The 16,740-nt window shown below is 43.0% G+C and overlaps 1 protein-coding gene across 6 annotated transcripts in view; it reads left to right on the top strand.

Annotated features, from left to right (window-relative positions):
* Positions 1–15,757: 15,757 nt before the first annotated feature.
* LOC105027786 (dedicator of cytokinesis protein 6) overlaps positions 15,758–16,740 on the top strand; it is a 45,875-nt gene continuing 44,892 nt past the window's right edge. For 4 of the 6 annotated variants that reach the window (XM_010900050.5, XM_010900048.5, XM_010900049.5 and 1 more), the window contains exon 1: positions 15,759–16,054. In XM_010900050.5, coding sequence (XP_010898352.2) covers positions 16,005–16,054 — 50 coding nt within the window. In that variant the 5' untranslated portion in view covers positions 15,759–16,004. Of the gene's footprint in view, positions 16,055–16,740 lie in introns of all 6 variants that reach the window. The other 2 variants (XM_010900045.5, XM_010900044.5) reach the window with 1 other exon arrangement.

Below are 16,740 nucleotides of genomic sequence, written 5' to 3'. Positions count from 1 at the left end.
TTCCTTTCTTCCTGCCCCCCCCCCCCCCCAACACACATACACATGCAGAGCTGAGTGAATAGAGACTCCACCTGCACTACCACAATGGATGGGTGCAGCAGAAGACAGCAGCCTTCTCTCTCTCTCTCTCTCTCTCTCCATCTCTGCCTCTCTTTCTTTTCCAACTCCCTGTGTCCTTCCCTCGCCTGAACCTGTATTGGACACATTTGTCATTTAGACATTTTCCTTGTGAAAACATAGACTTTGTGTACACTTGCATAACAAGTCTACCGTTTTTGGAGCAGCCAATCACAGCAAAATGACAAACCATTAAAAAATGGGGTGTAATATGTGGCCAATAACAAAGCAGGAAATCACCAAAGCTGACTAATAGGATGAATGAGGGAGTCGTTGGGATTGGCTGTGTTTCAGTCATGTGCAGGCCAGACAGGGACTAGTGAGTAAGGAGCAGACAGGAGAATATTGGGAATTTGCTCCCGAATTGATCAGTGTTTACATTTTAAATTTACAGCCTACGTATTAGATTAAATATTGGGATATCGGTTGTGTTTCGAACATGGAGACTTAAACTCAAAAACAACAAAGCCATAGAATAATAGTGATCGACAGATTAGTGCCCAATGTTTCTGAGAGCTCCTCCTTTTGGAGGTGTTGTCACCCCACCCAGCAGTGAGTGAGTTGGGTTGGGCTGAGTGCCGTGCTGCTGGCTGAGACAGGCTGTTTGGTCTCATTTATAATACATCCTCTGCCCCGGGACATGATGTGTGACAAATGACCTATTTTTGCACAGACCCCCATAGGGCGTTGACCTGAGGGTGTGTGTGTGTGGCTGCATGTGTGGGTTCTGAGTGGATGTGTGTGTGGCTGCGTGTGTGGGTTCTGAGTATGTGTGTGTGTGGGGGCAGGGGTGTATTTGTTTGTGTGGGCATTTGTATGGATATATATATATATCTATATCTATATATCTATCTCTCTCTCTCTCTCTCTCTCTCTCTCTCTCTCTCTCTCTCTCTCTCTCTATAAATATATATATATATATATATATATATATATGGGGTTGTTATTCATTGAATTTATTGTAGATTGTATATTTTTTAGTTGTATTATGAGTTGTTGCATGATGTGATTTTCCCACAACGATGGTGTGTTCCCCTGTCCTAGACTGACCTTGACGAGCCCTTCGATGGCTCCTCCTCCAGGAAATGACAGGGGAATATGGAGGGGGATGGTGTCCCTTAAAATTGACTGTGCAGGTATCAGGCATCTGAATTAAGCTGGTATGCTGGAACGTCTGTCTTGGCCCAGATGTATTCCTGAGCTCAATATGGATGCGCTTCTAACCATGAAAGTCTAACCATGTGTTTCATATTTGCATACGTAGAAACAAATACGCTTGTGGAAAGGGAGGAGCGACAAGGAGTGGGACTGTATTATTGCTCTGTGAAGCGTTAGGTTTGTGATGTAACTATAGGCGTGTTTGCGTGTAGTTATGACATGGAGTTAATTATGTCGACATGTTTGCTGTGTTCCATGCCATCTTTCAGGGCTACAGGTAAAAGGTGAGCTTGGTTCCCGAACTCAACCAAACTCTCGGACTGTTCAAACCAGATCTTAGCTAGTCCACTGTTTTAAAGTAGATGCAAATTCAACACAATTTGAATCCTATATTCTGCTCTTTTGCCTCTTTCACTCCCTGCCTCCAACCCCCTCTCTCTGTTTGTTTGCTGCCTTAGCCCCGTCTCTCCCTCTCTCTGTCTACCCCTTTTACTCTCTTGGTCCTTGTCCTGCAGCTCTCTCCCGCAGCCCAGTCAGTTTGTGAATGTGGGCCCTGTCTGATATTTTACATAATTGCCTTACATAAGTAGCCAGCTCAGCTCTGAGCTTGGATGATATTAGCAGAGATGAATATTGCATGAGGAAAGCACTCGTTAGGCGTTAATAAGAGGATAGAGATGAGGCCCCGCTGTCAGTCTGTCTTAACCCCGCCTTCACTGTTCTGTCAGTCTGTCTTAACCCCGCCTTCACTGTTCTGTCAGTCTGTCTTAACCTCGGCCTCACTGTTCTGTAAGTCTGTCTTAACCCCGCCCTCACTGTTCTGTAAGTCTGTATTAACCCCACCCTCACTGTTCTGTAAGTCTGTATTAACCCCACCCTCACTGTTCTGTAAGTCTGTCTTAACCCCGCCCTCACTGTTCTGTCAGTCTGTCTTAACCCCGCCTTCACTGTTCTGTCAGTCTGTCTTAACCCCGCCTTCACTGTTCTGTCAGTCTGTCTTAACCCCGCCTTCACTGTTCTGTCAGTCTGTCTTAACCCCGCCCTCACTGTTCTGTAAGTCTGTATTAACCCCGCCCTCACTGTTCTGTCAGTGTCTTAACCTCGCCCTCAGTGTTCTATCACTCCGTCTTGATCCCGCCCTCACTGTTCTGTCAGTCTGTCTTACCTCCGCCCTCACTGTTCTGTCAGTCTGTCTTAACCCCGCCCTCACTGTTCTATCAGTCTGTCTTAACCCCGCCCTCAGTGTTCTATCACTCCGTCTTGATCCCGCCCTCACTGTTCTGTCAGTCTGTCTTACCTCCGCCCTCACTGTTCTGTCAGTCTGTCTTAACCCCGCCCTCACTGTTCTATCAGTCTGTCTTAACCCCACCCTCACTGTTCTGTCAGTCTGTTTTACCTCCGCCCTCACTGTTCTGTCAATCTGTCTTAACCCCGCCCCCACTATGCTATCAGCCTGTCTTAAACCTGCCCCCAATATTCACGGTCAAGCAGTGACTTTTCCAGCCTGTACAGTACAGTATGTATGTCTGTCTTCCACTGTGAAGGTGTGTTAGGGAGCCTTTACCCTACATATGTATATTGTGCTTTTATGTGCGTATATGGATGCGTGTGTGTATGTATGTGAGTGCCTGTAGGAGAGGCAGATTCTGTCATTAGATGCTTGTGTTGTTTTCTGCTTTGTTGGGTGAATAAAAGCAGCTCTTGTGACACAAAGGCACCCAGGTCTTTTAACTGACTGCAGGCCCTAGCACTTGCAGTTCACACTTAGTCTGAATAAACAGGCTTAATTGCAGTCCCTCATTAGAAGGCCCTGGTTGGCAGCAGAGCGGGGTGCAGCTGAACCCACCCCGTGGGTAGTAGTAGAGGGCATCTCAAGCACCTTTTGTCCATCTCTCTGAATTAAAGGATCAAGCATCGCTTTTAGTCCGAAACCTTTTGTTGGTCTACTGATTATTTTCTTATTTCTAGGGGCTCTTCTCTGCAGTGAGGGTGATTAGGACCATTTTTTGTATGGCTTGTGATTCTGAATGAGCCCTCAGGCATTCTATTGTTTTACTACGTATAGCTAGCTGAATGTGACTGTAAGGAATGTTTAGTTGGTGGCACTGAGATGGTTGTGTGGATTTTGAGACTGTTATGTGTAAAACGTGTGCAAAAGTCTGCATATTCAGAAATACAAAATCAACAAGATATACAATGCAATAGATCAGTTTCCTTCTGAAGTGGTTTTAAACTTTAGTTATTTGTATTTCCTGAATTCCCAATGAGAAACAATTCAATGCAGTGAATACTAAACTTTAATGGATGGATATTTTAATTTATTGGCATAGTAACAAACGTTCAACGCTCTTTTTGGCCAAGAGGAAAAGCAAACAATTTAAAGCTAATTTCCTGAAATGTTACGCTTGATGAGCCATGTGTTCATATTGATAGAGGGAACTGTGGTCGATGATGACTCCATTCTGCGTCTGCATCTATCCTGTGGTCCGCACATCGAATATAGCTGAACTACGCTGTTTATCTATGCATCAATTTCACATTATAAATCCAGAAGGCCTGTGCAGCTATTAACGTATCGGATTGATTATTTCAGGGCACTCCTGTTTATTCAATCAATTTGACACTTCTCTTTAATGTCAGGTGTGTCCAACAAGGGAAGTACTCAACTGAACATTCACATTCAAGTGCCATTTGAGGATAAGCCAGTGTTGAGATTAATTGAAAACGTACTTGGGACCATTCTAATTCGGTATCCACATCTCACCGCTACCAACCGTAAACGCAACCGCAAGAACCACCACTGCAGTGTGTCAGAATACTCATGAGGACTGTTACTGATTACACATGAAAACGTTCCCATAAAAGGAAAACACCCTCATTGTTTTTATCGTTGAATATAACATGGGGATTGTTTTAAAGTTCGTAAATGTCCAAGGGTTTTAGCTGCGCTGTCCTGAGTCATTCCAGTTTTAAGAGAGTAACGCAATCAGTACCAGTCAAAATATTCTTACAGGAACCGAACCGCCCAACTAAGGCATTTCATTTTAAGGCAACAGGTGCAAGTCTCTCCAAGATTTTAAGGTAAGGTTTCTCGCTGTATGATCTATGTATATTTTGTTTTAAAGGGATATCTCTTTCAATCTTTTCATATTTGTACAACTGAATGTGTTGTTTGACACATTCTCCCCTATCCAAAAAGAGAAACTGGTCACAATGAATTGGAAATCAATCAACCGAGAGGTCAGAATTTGTGGAAAGCTAGCTGCATACAGCACAGATGACTCAACAGCTTGCTTGTATTTGTGTCCGCAGGTTGTTAAACAAATTAGTTTCCTTATTAGCTATTAGTTTTCCTCATTATGCAGATTACACGTTTCAATTTACACGTACAATTTCCTTTTAGTTCATGGTTTGTCTATATAGGAATCACAGAAGACATACTGCTCCTCCATTCAATGAATATCCAGAGGCCTTTACAGCATGTATTGGTATGAAAAACAAAAAAGAAACAACAATGTTTACTCCCATTTAACTTAAAACCAAGGTATGAATACTCTCTGATGTGTGGACTCTTAGTTATCTTTACAACTATTTTAGATTAGACTCAACAGTATTGTCATTGAACAAGTACAAGTACAGTACAACAAAATGCAGTTAGCATCTAACCAGAACTGCAAATAGAAGAGGGTAGAAAAAGTATTATGTATATGAATATTACAAGTGGAATGCATAGATGTGCAATGAAGACAAATACTTTACAAATGGCAACACTAAATGTGCAAAGAAGGCAAATAGAGGAGGGCAGAAAATGTACAAATATTATAAAGTATAGTGTATGTTACAAGTTACAAATATTATAAAGTATAGTGTATGTTACAAGTTACAAATATTATAAAGTATAGTGTATGTTACAAGTTACAAATATTATAAAGTATAGTGTATGTTACAAATATATAGTCGTCGGGGTACAAATGACAATTCTAAATGGCATTCTAAATGTGCAATCGAGGCAAATTGAATGAGTAAGGTAGCATGTGCAAATGGGTTGCAGAGATAGCAGCAGCGAGGTCCCCGAGGTAGTCATGTATTTGTAACAACTGACAAATGCAAGCCCTATTTATACTGTTTCAGATTTTTTTTCTAACAAACTTGCCTCTCCCTACTTCCTGATGAATAATGTCATGGAACCTGTTTGACCCCATGCACTGCAAACTCTTTCTAGTTATGGATACAGAGGACATTAGCGCATCCACACATGACTGGATCATTCCTGGGCTTGGGGCTCTGCTAGGAGTTCATATAATGCTTACCTATTTCAATTCTATCTTATCACCAAAATATTTTACAATGACTATCAAATGGGTGTAATTTTTATTATTGCTTTGCTGATTCTTTTAAAACTAAAAATGCTAGTACAGAGGTAGTAAAATTAACCCCAGAACATTCTTAAAATATTTATTTTAAGTGTGCTGTGTGGTGACACCAAGCCAGGGTGCAAGAGACCCCCCCCCCTCAGGCGTATATACGGGTATATACGAAGCGATATATGGGTGTGTGAATACGATCCGGCCGTTGATGAACCTACCAAGTGACGTCTGACTGTGATAGCAGCACAGAAACACACAATATAAAAGAAAAATACAAAATCATTTTGTGATAAAGACCTTGCATGGGCCCACCGCAGGCCCTGGTACCACCGCACCTCATGTTCCCCCGTTCAGTACACCACTGGGTTCCACCAGAGGTCAGTTTTAAAGGACCCCTAAAGGATCTCCCAGAAACCATTGCTTTTTAGGTTTTACTTTCCATGTTTTAAAAGTGTGGTTTACCATGTTTTAAAAGGGTTAAAAAATGAGAATAATATTTTATTTATATATAATAATCTTTATTATACAGTAAACCTGGGACCCTCAACCACTTTTATACAAAGTCTGGTTACACAGGTCCTCGATTGTAGGACATTTTTATGAATGTTTGTGTAAAAAAGCCTCACATTCCAACTCCAAAGTCCTTAAACCCCTTTATGTAGCAGATAGAAAATATTGCAATTTTAAAGCAAATTTTCTGCAATTCTACACATTTTGCAGTTGGTTGAAGGTCCACTGTCCAGTGTTAGAGTTAAAAGCATGCAATTCTGTGGGGGTGTTAATATCTGTAGGGGTGTTAATATCTGTAGGGGTCAGCGGGGGGTCAAGGTGCATGTGTATGTAACCTGGATATGATAATGAAGACTTAGTTGTTTCTTTTAATTTATCCAGCTGTTTAGCTTGCATTTCCCTCTAGCTAATATGGCCAGAAGTTAATTAACTGGAAATGTCTGACAGGTTATAAATAGTTCATTAAGGTTTGTCAGTGAATGACATAACAGTAAAAATTCCCATGCACTACAAAATTTCAATTTTTTAAACATTGCAAATTGTGCAGCCATTAACTGCCCAATCTTGGTCCTGAAGAAATGTGTTTTTTTGTTTCTAACTAGTAGTTAATTGTACTCACCAGTTGCCCCATGTCTGAATTAGACACTGATTAGACTGACATATTGTGTTTTGGCCCTTAAGGACAGAGACTGGGCAGCCCTAATATTTCCAGTGAATGGGAGGAGTGACTAGGGCTGGGGGCAGCTAGATTTTCAGAACGCCCGCTCATTTTCAAACAAACATGTCCATGTTGTGACCACGCACCACTGTTCTGCTGCCCGAGTCAAAAAAAGGCATGAAACTAATTCCACATTACATCAAGGTTATTATTTACTGTTCATCTTAAAGGGTGTTTCTTTTGTCTTTGATTATGCTATTACCCTGATTGCCTTGTTAATCTAAGTTGCGTTACACTGCCGTGCGCATGCAAGGATGTATTTTGATTTGTGTGCGAGTGCGTTTGGGGGGATGGGTAGTGATGGAGCAGAGAGCCTCAGGTTAGGAGTGGTCTCTGTTCTGGGTTGAGCTCTCAGCGACGCAGGGTTTTTATGACAACAGGGCTGAAGGGGTTACCGCTTTTAGGGGTGGATCCACAATTATATGAGCTCCTCTTTGAAATGACATTTGTTGATAATGGCTATTGGCCTAATTCAACCCCCGCATGTATTATTTGGCATATCTCTTGGGTTCTCTCCCTCCTCTTCCTGGTTCACTCCTTCTGTCTGTCTCGATGCATTGCCTCTGGGCTATTATTAGAGCAGACAGGCTGCTGGGAGGAAGACTGAAGTAGATGCCTCTTGTCATCTTTTTACTTATTGATTCTTTTCTGTTTCCATGTTTATCTGTGTGTGTGTTGGAGTCCAAGCCTGAGTATTTATGCTGCATGTTTCTGTGTTCATGTAGGCCATATGTGGATACAATAGCCTGTTTAGATGCATTAGGTTTTTTCATGCATAGTAAGAATGTATGCAACCATTAAAGAATCATGAACGTGCATATAAGTATGTTCATATGTTTGAAGTGATCGTGCATTGTGTATGTCTGTGTGTATGTCTGTGTGTATGTCTGTGTGTATGTCTGTGTGTATGTCTGTATGTCTGTGTGTATGTGTGTATGTCTGTGTGTATGTCTGTGTGTATGTCTGTGTGTATGTCTGTGTGTATGTGTGTATGTGTGTATGTGTGTATGTCTGTGTGTATGTCTGTGTGTATGTGTGTATGTGTGTATGTCTGTGTGTATGTCTGTGTGTATGTCTGTGTCTGTATGTATGACTGTGTTTATGACTGTGTGTATGTCTGTGTCTGTATGACTGTGTGTATGTCTGTGTCTGTGTGTATGACTGTGTGTATGTCTGTGTCTGTGTGTATGTCTGTGTGTATGACTGTGTGTATGTCTGTGTGTATGTCTGTGTGTATGTGTGTATGTGTGTATGTCTGTGTGTATGTCTGTGTGTATGTGTGTATGTGTGTATGTCTGTGTGTATGTCTGTGTCTGTATGTATGACTGTGTTTATGACTGTGTGTATGTCTGTGTCTGTATGACTGTGTGTATGTCTGTGTCTGTGTGTATGACTGTGTGTATGTCTGTGTGTATGACTGTGTGTATGTCTGTGTCTGTGTGTGTGTGTATATGTCTGTGTGTATGTGTGTATGTCTGTGTGTCTGTGTGTATGTCTGTGTGTCTGTGTGTATGTGTGTATGTCTGTGTTTATGTCTGTGTGTATGTCTGTGTGTATGTCTGTGTCTGTGTGCAGTGTGGTTTGAGAAGGTGTGACTGAGACTACCCTGCTTGATGAAGAACATGTTTTACTCTAAACCTTGTTAAATATAGAGAGATGCTTATTAATCTTTTATACCGAGCCGTCTGTGTTGGTATCCAGGGAGAAAACCTTAAATACACTAGGCTCTTAGACAATCCTTTTCCCACTGTTCTATCTCTGCCTGCTGGGCCCACACAAACACAGCCACTAACGTTCAGTAATGTATGTATTAGGTGTGAGTGTGTGGATGTCTGTTCAGAGGAATTGTTATTCATATCGTGTAACAGGTCTGACTAAATTAAAGTTTCACTGTCTATGTCAAGATTTTTCCATCCATTGCTTCTAGTTTGTTGTTATGTCATTTGGATCATCTCAAATACTATTTATAATGGAGGAAAAAACAATATTCCAAAATAAGAAGGTCTGAGAAGATAAAAGATGATTATTTATGTTAAAAAAAACGGCCAGCTTATTTTTCCATCCTTTCCATTTTCCTAATTTTCCTTCTCCACTTTCAATCTCTTGCCCTCACTCGTTCTCATCCTCCCCTCTTTCCCACTCTGATAGTCCAGCTCCAGTAATAAGAGACTTGAAATCAATAGCACATTAGTCTGTCCGGAAACTCCACTGGAATTAAATATGAATGACTGAGATTGCAGCTCTAGCTACCTGTTGCTAGGAGGGGGAGAGAGGCATATGACCCATTGGGAATACGGGTTTTAGTGAGTTCTCTCCAGTAAAACATACATACAGACCCATTCTGCAAGCTTGTACAATACTGACATCATTAGTGTAGGTAGTTATGTGTTTGAGAAGCAATATGCAGTGTTTTGTTGTGATTTTTGGACGTGGTTGTTCATTGGGATCTGTTTCAGCCCATCTTAGGCTAATCAACCAGGCCAGTATGCGAACTGAGGGAGCACACAGCAGAAAGGCACGTCACAACGAGGCGACGGTTAATAAGGAAGCAAGAAGACTCAGACGACCCCACCCATCCTTCTGTCTCACTGGCAGTGGCACTATTTATATATGAAAGAGGTCTGTTTAGTTATGCATCTTCAGTATTTCCACTGAGTACCATCTCTGCTGTCCTTGTTTCCCCTACTACTGTCTTTGGTGTTGCAGATCTACTGATGATAGTTGTGTGTTGGGTTCATATAATTTACATGCATTATTACTTTTTGACAGGATAAAATACTAATCAGAGTAACAAAATCTGTGTTGTCCTAACAGATGGACAAGAGGCCAGAACAAAATCAATTATTTAATAAGTACTCAAAATGTATTTTAGAATAATTTGTTTAATGTCTTGATTAGATTGAGACACAATTGCATAAACTCTCTTATTTTATCTATAGGAATACTTTAGAGCATACCTACAAATATTCAACTGAAGTCCAGGTGAATTTAAAGACCTTTTTGACCCACAAAAGAACGTCATGAACAAGGTCACCTGATTCAAGCAGATAAGGGCTTGATGATTAATGGACAGTTTGATTCAGGTGTGCTATCTCTGAAATACATCTAAATACATAGAACAGCTTAGGGTCCCTAGGGGAGGTTTCAGAACCACCTCTGCAGAAGATTGGGGGAGCAGTTCCCCCCAGTAAAGTAATACTTAGTGGATTAAAGGTAGATGTGTTTAGGAGGTACAGTTGATCCCATCAAAGATGAAGCAGTTGGTTTGTGACAGATGGAGTGATATTGTTCCCCTGAATGACCCAGGAGTTAAACCACACCCATCCTTTCTCTCTCTCTCTCTCTCTCTCTCTCCCTCTCTTTTTGACAGATGCAGAGGGAGGAACACAGCCCATTTATCTTTTCTTGACATTGATTTGGGTGCTTGAACCCTCAGGGACAGGGGAGTGGTGCTTGAGGAAGCTAGTAATGCTGATGGGGGTTTGGCTGTTTCCTGCTGGTCTGAAGATCTAGAGGGCACGGTCCAGGAAATCCTAAACACATGCATGCATCTACTGTACTGTATCTGCATGTCCTCCACCATAAAATAACCTTCAACAGGGCTTGTTGTAGACATGATGGGGGCTGGAGCAGCGGATATCCACATAAATCTTGGTTAGTGTGACAGCCATGCAAGCAGCCATGCATGTAATGAAGGCAGTAGCTGCTGCTCAGATTGGTGCCTGCAACGCCTCAACAGAATTTTTGCAGAAATGTCTGCAATACCATCCAGCACATGCTGAGCTACAGGACAGCTACAGGAAAGCTACAGGACAGCTGCACAACAGCTATAGGACATTTTGACAACAGCTACAGGACAACTACTGGAAAGCTACAGGACAGCTACAAGATAGCTACACAACAGCTATAAGACAACTATAGGGAAGCTACAGGGCATCTACACGACAGCTACTGGACAACTACAGGAAAGCTACAGGGCATGTACATGACAGCTACAGGACACATTTAGGTTGTCTGAAATATTCTGTACCCTCTCTGTGTATGCTGAGTACAATGTCCGCTGCATTTTTGAAATAATGGACTGTCCTATTTATGTTCTTTGTTAAATTGCTCTCTAACTTATTAGCCAAATCTGCTGACCGAGAGTATAGAAGTTGAGTAGTGTCTGCTGGCAGGGTATAGATTTCTGTATTCTACAGTAATTAACCCAATTTGAAAGGATTTCAGCAGTGATTACTACCCCCGCCCCAGTCCCCCGCCCTCTCAACGCTAGGACAAGTTCCATTAACGTTCTAGCAGCTGTCTGCTGGGGGTAGCAGATGCGGCCAGGCACAGCACCTCTCCTCTAGCTCCCTGGGGGGCTACGGGTCGCTCCAGGGGTTGAGGTTAGAGCAAACACCCTCCTGAAGATGCAACGTGTTGATGCTTTTAGAGCCACACAATGACATGAGCATCTGCCTGCCTCTTAGAACAGGACGGCAAAAGATACCACTGCAGAGGTTAACGTTAACATTATTGATTATTATGTCTATTGTCATGGTGGGTAATTCCTTCATTGTCACTGTTCATCTGGTGAAGGGGATTATGCACTTTCTAATGTGTCATTTCTGGTAAAATGTTACTTCCTTGTTGACAGTTACACTGATGCATAACTTGTTACATTTGAGGTCAGCATATAATGTCAATTTTTGCGTGAAATGAACATTTCTATTACTTGCATTATTTTAATATATTACGCATTTAAACATCCAGAAACTCTGTATATTGAGTAAACCTCTAACCGTCTGTCATTGTAGTGCATGATTTATCCATGTTTGTTTTTTCTACTCTGATATGTGAGTTGCTAAATTGTCAGAGCTTTCACATGCAAAAACACTAGAGGCTTGTCCTTCCATTTTCTCTCCCTCAGCACTTAATATCGTAAAAGTCTCTTTATAGCAGTGGAAGTATTGTCCTGGAGCCAGGCCACAGCAAGCAAGTGGTTAATGATTTTAATGGGGACCCCCCCCCCCCACACACATCCCCACTCCTGCTGGTGGGGAGGGGTGGAGAGGGGCGTGATCCGGGCACGGGCGCGTGGCGGGCGAGCAGGTGGATGACGGGCAGCTGAGGAGTGGGTTTTAGGGGGCAGGGAACGGGACATCCATTCTGGAGGACTCTTGGGGTTGCGAGAAACCCCTGAAAAAAGCAGAGCCCATCTGGATGTGAGGTGGGGGCTGTTGTGTGAAAGAGATCTAGTGGGTGGTGTCTGACACTCTGTCTTTTGTTCTTTAGTAATGCAGCAGGGGGTGGGTGGGGGGTGGGTGGGGGTACTCTCTCGGCTGTGGGGGAGGGGCGGCGCCTCGAACAATAGCGTTGGTCTAGGAATCGAAAATCTTTCGATGAACAGAGGGGAAAGAGAGAGCGAGAAAGGAGGTGCTGCGCAGGTACTGTCCACTGCTGGATGCTTAGTGCTATATGGAGAAACACAATGCAAGGTCACCTCAATGTCACCGCAAACATACAGTACAAGCACTTCATCTGATCCTGACATTTAATTAACCAAACATGACATGCGGGTGATATTTATAGATTTGTCTGGACAGTGCCTCTATGCGTGATAGTAATGAGAGCTGTATTGCAGTGGACAAGTTGCTCTATGTAACATGCAATTATATGTCCAATTATGGGATGGAGAAAGAAAAAGTATGTACATTTCCGAGTTGTGGATATAATGATGGAAGCTCGTGGTGATATACACTGCCTGGTCCATAGGCTGCTGACCAGCTGAGAAACACACTACTACTGAAACCCAAACTGAAAACCTCCCGGCCTTTGATGCACGCATGTCGCTTTGGGAGAAAGAGCTAAGACCAAACTTGTTATTCTGTTTTGTCAGGACATTCAACTGTAGTAGAGAAAGGGCGAGGACGGACGTACATAACAGAGGGAGTCAGATTCATTTGTCTTCATTAACAGAGTCTCCGGCTCAGACTGCTGGCTGCCTGCTACGTCGCTCCGCTCAGCTCGGAGAGAGCCTGGCTCCATGCACAAACACTAATCTCCAAGATGTCTGTTCTTCCTTCCTCTGTTACAGCCCAGCCCCAGTCTCTGTCTGTCACACAAGGTTCATTTCTCCTCTGCCCCCCTCCCTTCCCTTCCCTCTCTCATTTTTCATGAACCTCCATACAGCCCATTACTCATCAGCCATCTTGAAGACAGTGGGAGCTGAGTACCTGCAGCAGTTGGCCAGGCAGTCTGCTCTCCCTGGTCCTGAATTGGTGGACCGTGGGGCTGTGTGAGGGCGAGTGGGGAGGGCTGGGGCCAGGGGCGTGGTTGTAGCAGCCAGAAGGCAGCTCTATTTGGTTATAATTTGCTGACGGAGGAGATGGGGGTTGGAAGCGAAGGCAGACTGAGAGGAGGGTCGTTTTACAGTAAATTGACAAGCCGTTCCTGTTGAGAGGGGTCGATAAAAAACTAAAAACTCCTGTTATTCTAATGCCAAGGTTAGAGGGAGAAAGACAAAACAATGCCTGATTAATTTGCTATGAGAGCAACCTAATTTCAATTTGACATGAAAGAGGATTGATCATTTAACCAGGTCCAACCGTGTGAGGCCACTTGGTGTCTGGAACTTTGTTGTACCTCCATTTTAAATGGCTTCATTCTACGTAATTAGATTACATTTGAAAGAAGGCCTCATTTCTTGGTTCTAAAATAAACACGTGTTACGAAACTATTCTACTGAGAGTCTACATTTTTTTTTTGAATCACTACAGTTGACAGCAATCAACCAAGAATCGAGTCATGAAAAACCATTTGGAGAGAAGGGCCTTGGGCCCTGCCCTTATTCTCATAATCATGGTTAACACCGCCCTCTGCTGGCCAACAGTTAGTTAAGCACACATTTGTCTCCTAGTGGAAATGTGAAACAGTACATCACATTGACTACCTCTAAGAAGGGATAATGGAATAAACATTCAATATTTCTTTATGATAAATAGATGCATGTGAGGAAGAGACTTGGATCAGGCTGTGTAGGCAGTGTGGGAGCTTGGGGCGTTCGAGGACCCCTAGATATTTGCAGGTAGAGACCCACAGGGTTTTGGGTTCTGGTGCCCCTAGATATCTGGACAAAGAATCCTGCCACCTAGATATACAACTATTTGCATTATGGGCTCTATCCTTGGCTGTACATTGTGAGTGGACACTGCCCTGGTCTTCACATTACCTAAACTAACATTTTGTCTATAAGGCCTAGTGAAACGTTTTGTATAGAGGTCTATGAGGATCTTGCTATACCAGTGATGTGATGATTGTAGTATCCTTTACTTTGAAACTGTGGGGGAAGCCCTATACATTCTTAATGGGAATATGTTAAAGAGTATTGTAAAAACATACGGTCAGAAGTATGGACCATATGGACAAGGACAGGGACAGCAACGGGCCCCCCAAACCAGGTACTCCGCAGGTGTGGACCAGGACCTCATGTCCTCCTGAAGTTTAAAACGGGAGGAGACTGGGGATATTCAGAAAATGCATTCCTCATATCAACAACGATTTATAGTGGGGAAGGAGAACTTAGTGGGGAAGGAGAACTGACCCAATCCCCCAGCACAATAGTATAGCAGCGTAAGACCTTGGAACTGAGACGGGGGGGTCCGGCAACACTGTGGCCCTACCCGGGGGAGGCCCCGGACAGGGCCCAACAGGCAGGAAATCAATCCACCCACATTGCCAGGCATCAACCAAAGGGACACCCACCAACCGCAACCCCCCTGAATCAGGGCCGAGTATTGCCAGCAGAGTACAGCCCAATTGCACAAGTGCGCAACAGAGAGACAACAACAAGCCAGTGACTCCGCCCCCGAAAGGCATTGGAGGGAGGGCATCCCAGTGGCGACGAGAGCCCACCTGGCAAGACAGCATGGGTGGACAGTATCAAGCCTTCTGGTCACATTCACGCCCCTGGGCCAGACTACACCTAATCATAAACCGTGCTGTAGAGATGAGTTTTTAGTAGACACTTGAAAGTTTGCACTGAATTTGCATTTCTAATTGGCAGATCATTTCCCAGTAGTGGAGCTCTATGAGAAAAAGCCCTGCCTCCGGCTGTTTGTTTAGAAATTCTAGGTACAATTAAAAGGACTGCATCTTGCAATCGTAGGTTACATGTAGGTATGTATGGCTGGATCATTTCAGTGAGGTAAGTAGGAGCAAGTCCATGTATTGATTTATAGGTTCTACTGTACAGAACTAAAAGGCGCTATTTTTATTAGACTTTTTCTCTCTCATTTGGATTACACCACTGGTTCTCAAGAGGTAGTACTCAGTGCTCTTTTTAGTGGATATATATATTCCTTGAAATATTTTCTGAGGTGATACGCGGTGTCAAATGTTTGAGAACCAATGGATTAGACTGTAGTCTGCGACAAAAATAATAAAAAACAAAACTTTCTAGTTGACACAGACCTATAGGCAAACAAAGAAAACCAAGTTCAACACAAGGCTATAATCAATCTAGCTAGCCTAGCAGCCTACATTAAAACCATACCTGGCCTGAGATACATTAGGTCTTTATGCGCAGGTGCAGCAAGTTCAGCGTTCTACTGCTGATTTCCCGGTTCACCTAAAGATGCACTCGCAGATATCTCGCATGCAGATCCACAGCCTAGGCCTATATCATGTGATGTAGGAGACTATTGTCATATTTGTCAAACGACAGCTAGGCTTACTAACAAACGACTATACCTACCATCTTGGATGTGTTTTTCATTTGGCAAAAGTGTAAACAACCTGCAATGGTCTATCTGTTCCGTAAAGTCCCTAAAATTTTATATTGTAGAATTGAAACCTTAAACTGTTGAGGATATGAGCCATTGCTGGGCGTGTGTTTGTGCGCTACTAGCATCGAAACCGGTCAGGTGAGAATTCTGAAAGCAGTACTGTAACGGACTGTCCCACACAAACAATCTAGCCTTGCTGCTCCCAACCACTAGGAGGAACACTGGAATAGGCATCGTACCGTAGTGTGCGGTGCGTTGTGGTGTGACCATTGTACAAGGAAGCAGACTCCAGCAGGACAACAGTGTCGAAGTATGGAGGGAGAGAGGGAATTGTTCGAATAATAGGCCTACACTACATGGAGACACGAAATGGCATCTTCAACCAGCGAGAGGAGGGCATTTGCGCTCAAAATTAATAGGTGAGACTCATAATCTGAATGAACTCAAGCACTCGCTAGTGTCCTAGTAGGACAGCTAGTTATTTATCGTGACATGACGCCGGACAGACTGGGTAGTGCGGGATTACGGTGTATCACTTGACCATAAACCGCGCCGACTGAATAGGAACATAGACAGGAGGATTCAAGTCTATTGTTCAGCATATGGGCTTCCAGTCAACTTGAAATGTATAATCCAGCCTGCCATTATTTACAAAACGATTTTCCATACCTTCAGGTGTTGTGCCTACTTTGTTTCCCACACGCGCAAACAGAGCTAGATCGCTGCTTTTTTTATTTATTTGTGGAACGTCACTAAACCCTCGAGCCATCAAACGTGCAGGAAAACATTAAGAAGATCTTGACGAGTTCTCATTAAAACTGACCTAAAACGATAATTAGTAACTATCTACCTAATTAATCATATAGCAGGAATTAGCTTCCACTAGTGGGATAAGATGGCTTGGGTTGGGTTACCTTAATGTTGCACTGCAAATTCACTCGACTTGATCCTCTGCTGTCACTCGCAGTTAGTCATATTGTGTAGAAACTAACTAAGGCATGTGGACTTATTTCTGGGCCAATTCCATAGTAATATAATGACGCAGATTGGCCTACTTGAATTATGATTATGGATGTATACCCAACCAAAACATGTATTGGAAAGC

The sequence above is a fragment of the Esox lucius genome, chromosome 11 (genome assembly GCF_011004845.1).
Source record: "Esox lucius isolate fEsoLuc1 chromosome 11, fEsoLuc1.pri, whole genome shotgun sequence".
Taxonomy (NCBI): domain Eukaryota; kingdom Metazoa; phylum Chordata; class Actinopteri; order Esociformes; family Esocidae; genus Esox; species Esox lucius.
Note: the sequence above shows the minus strand (reverse complement) of the source record. Positions and strands in the feature narration are given on the sequence as shown.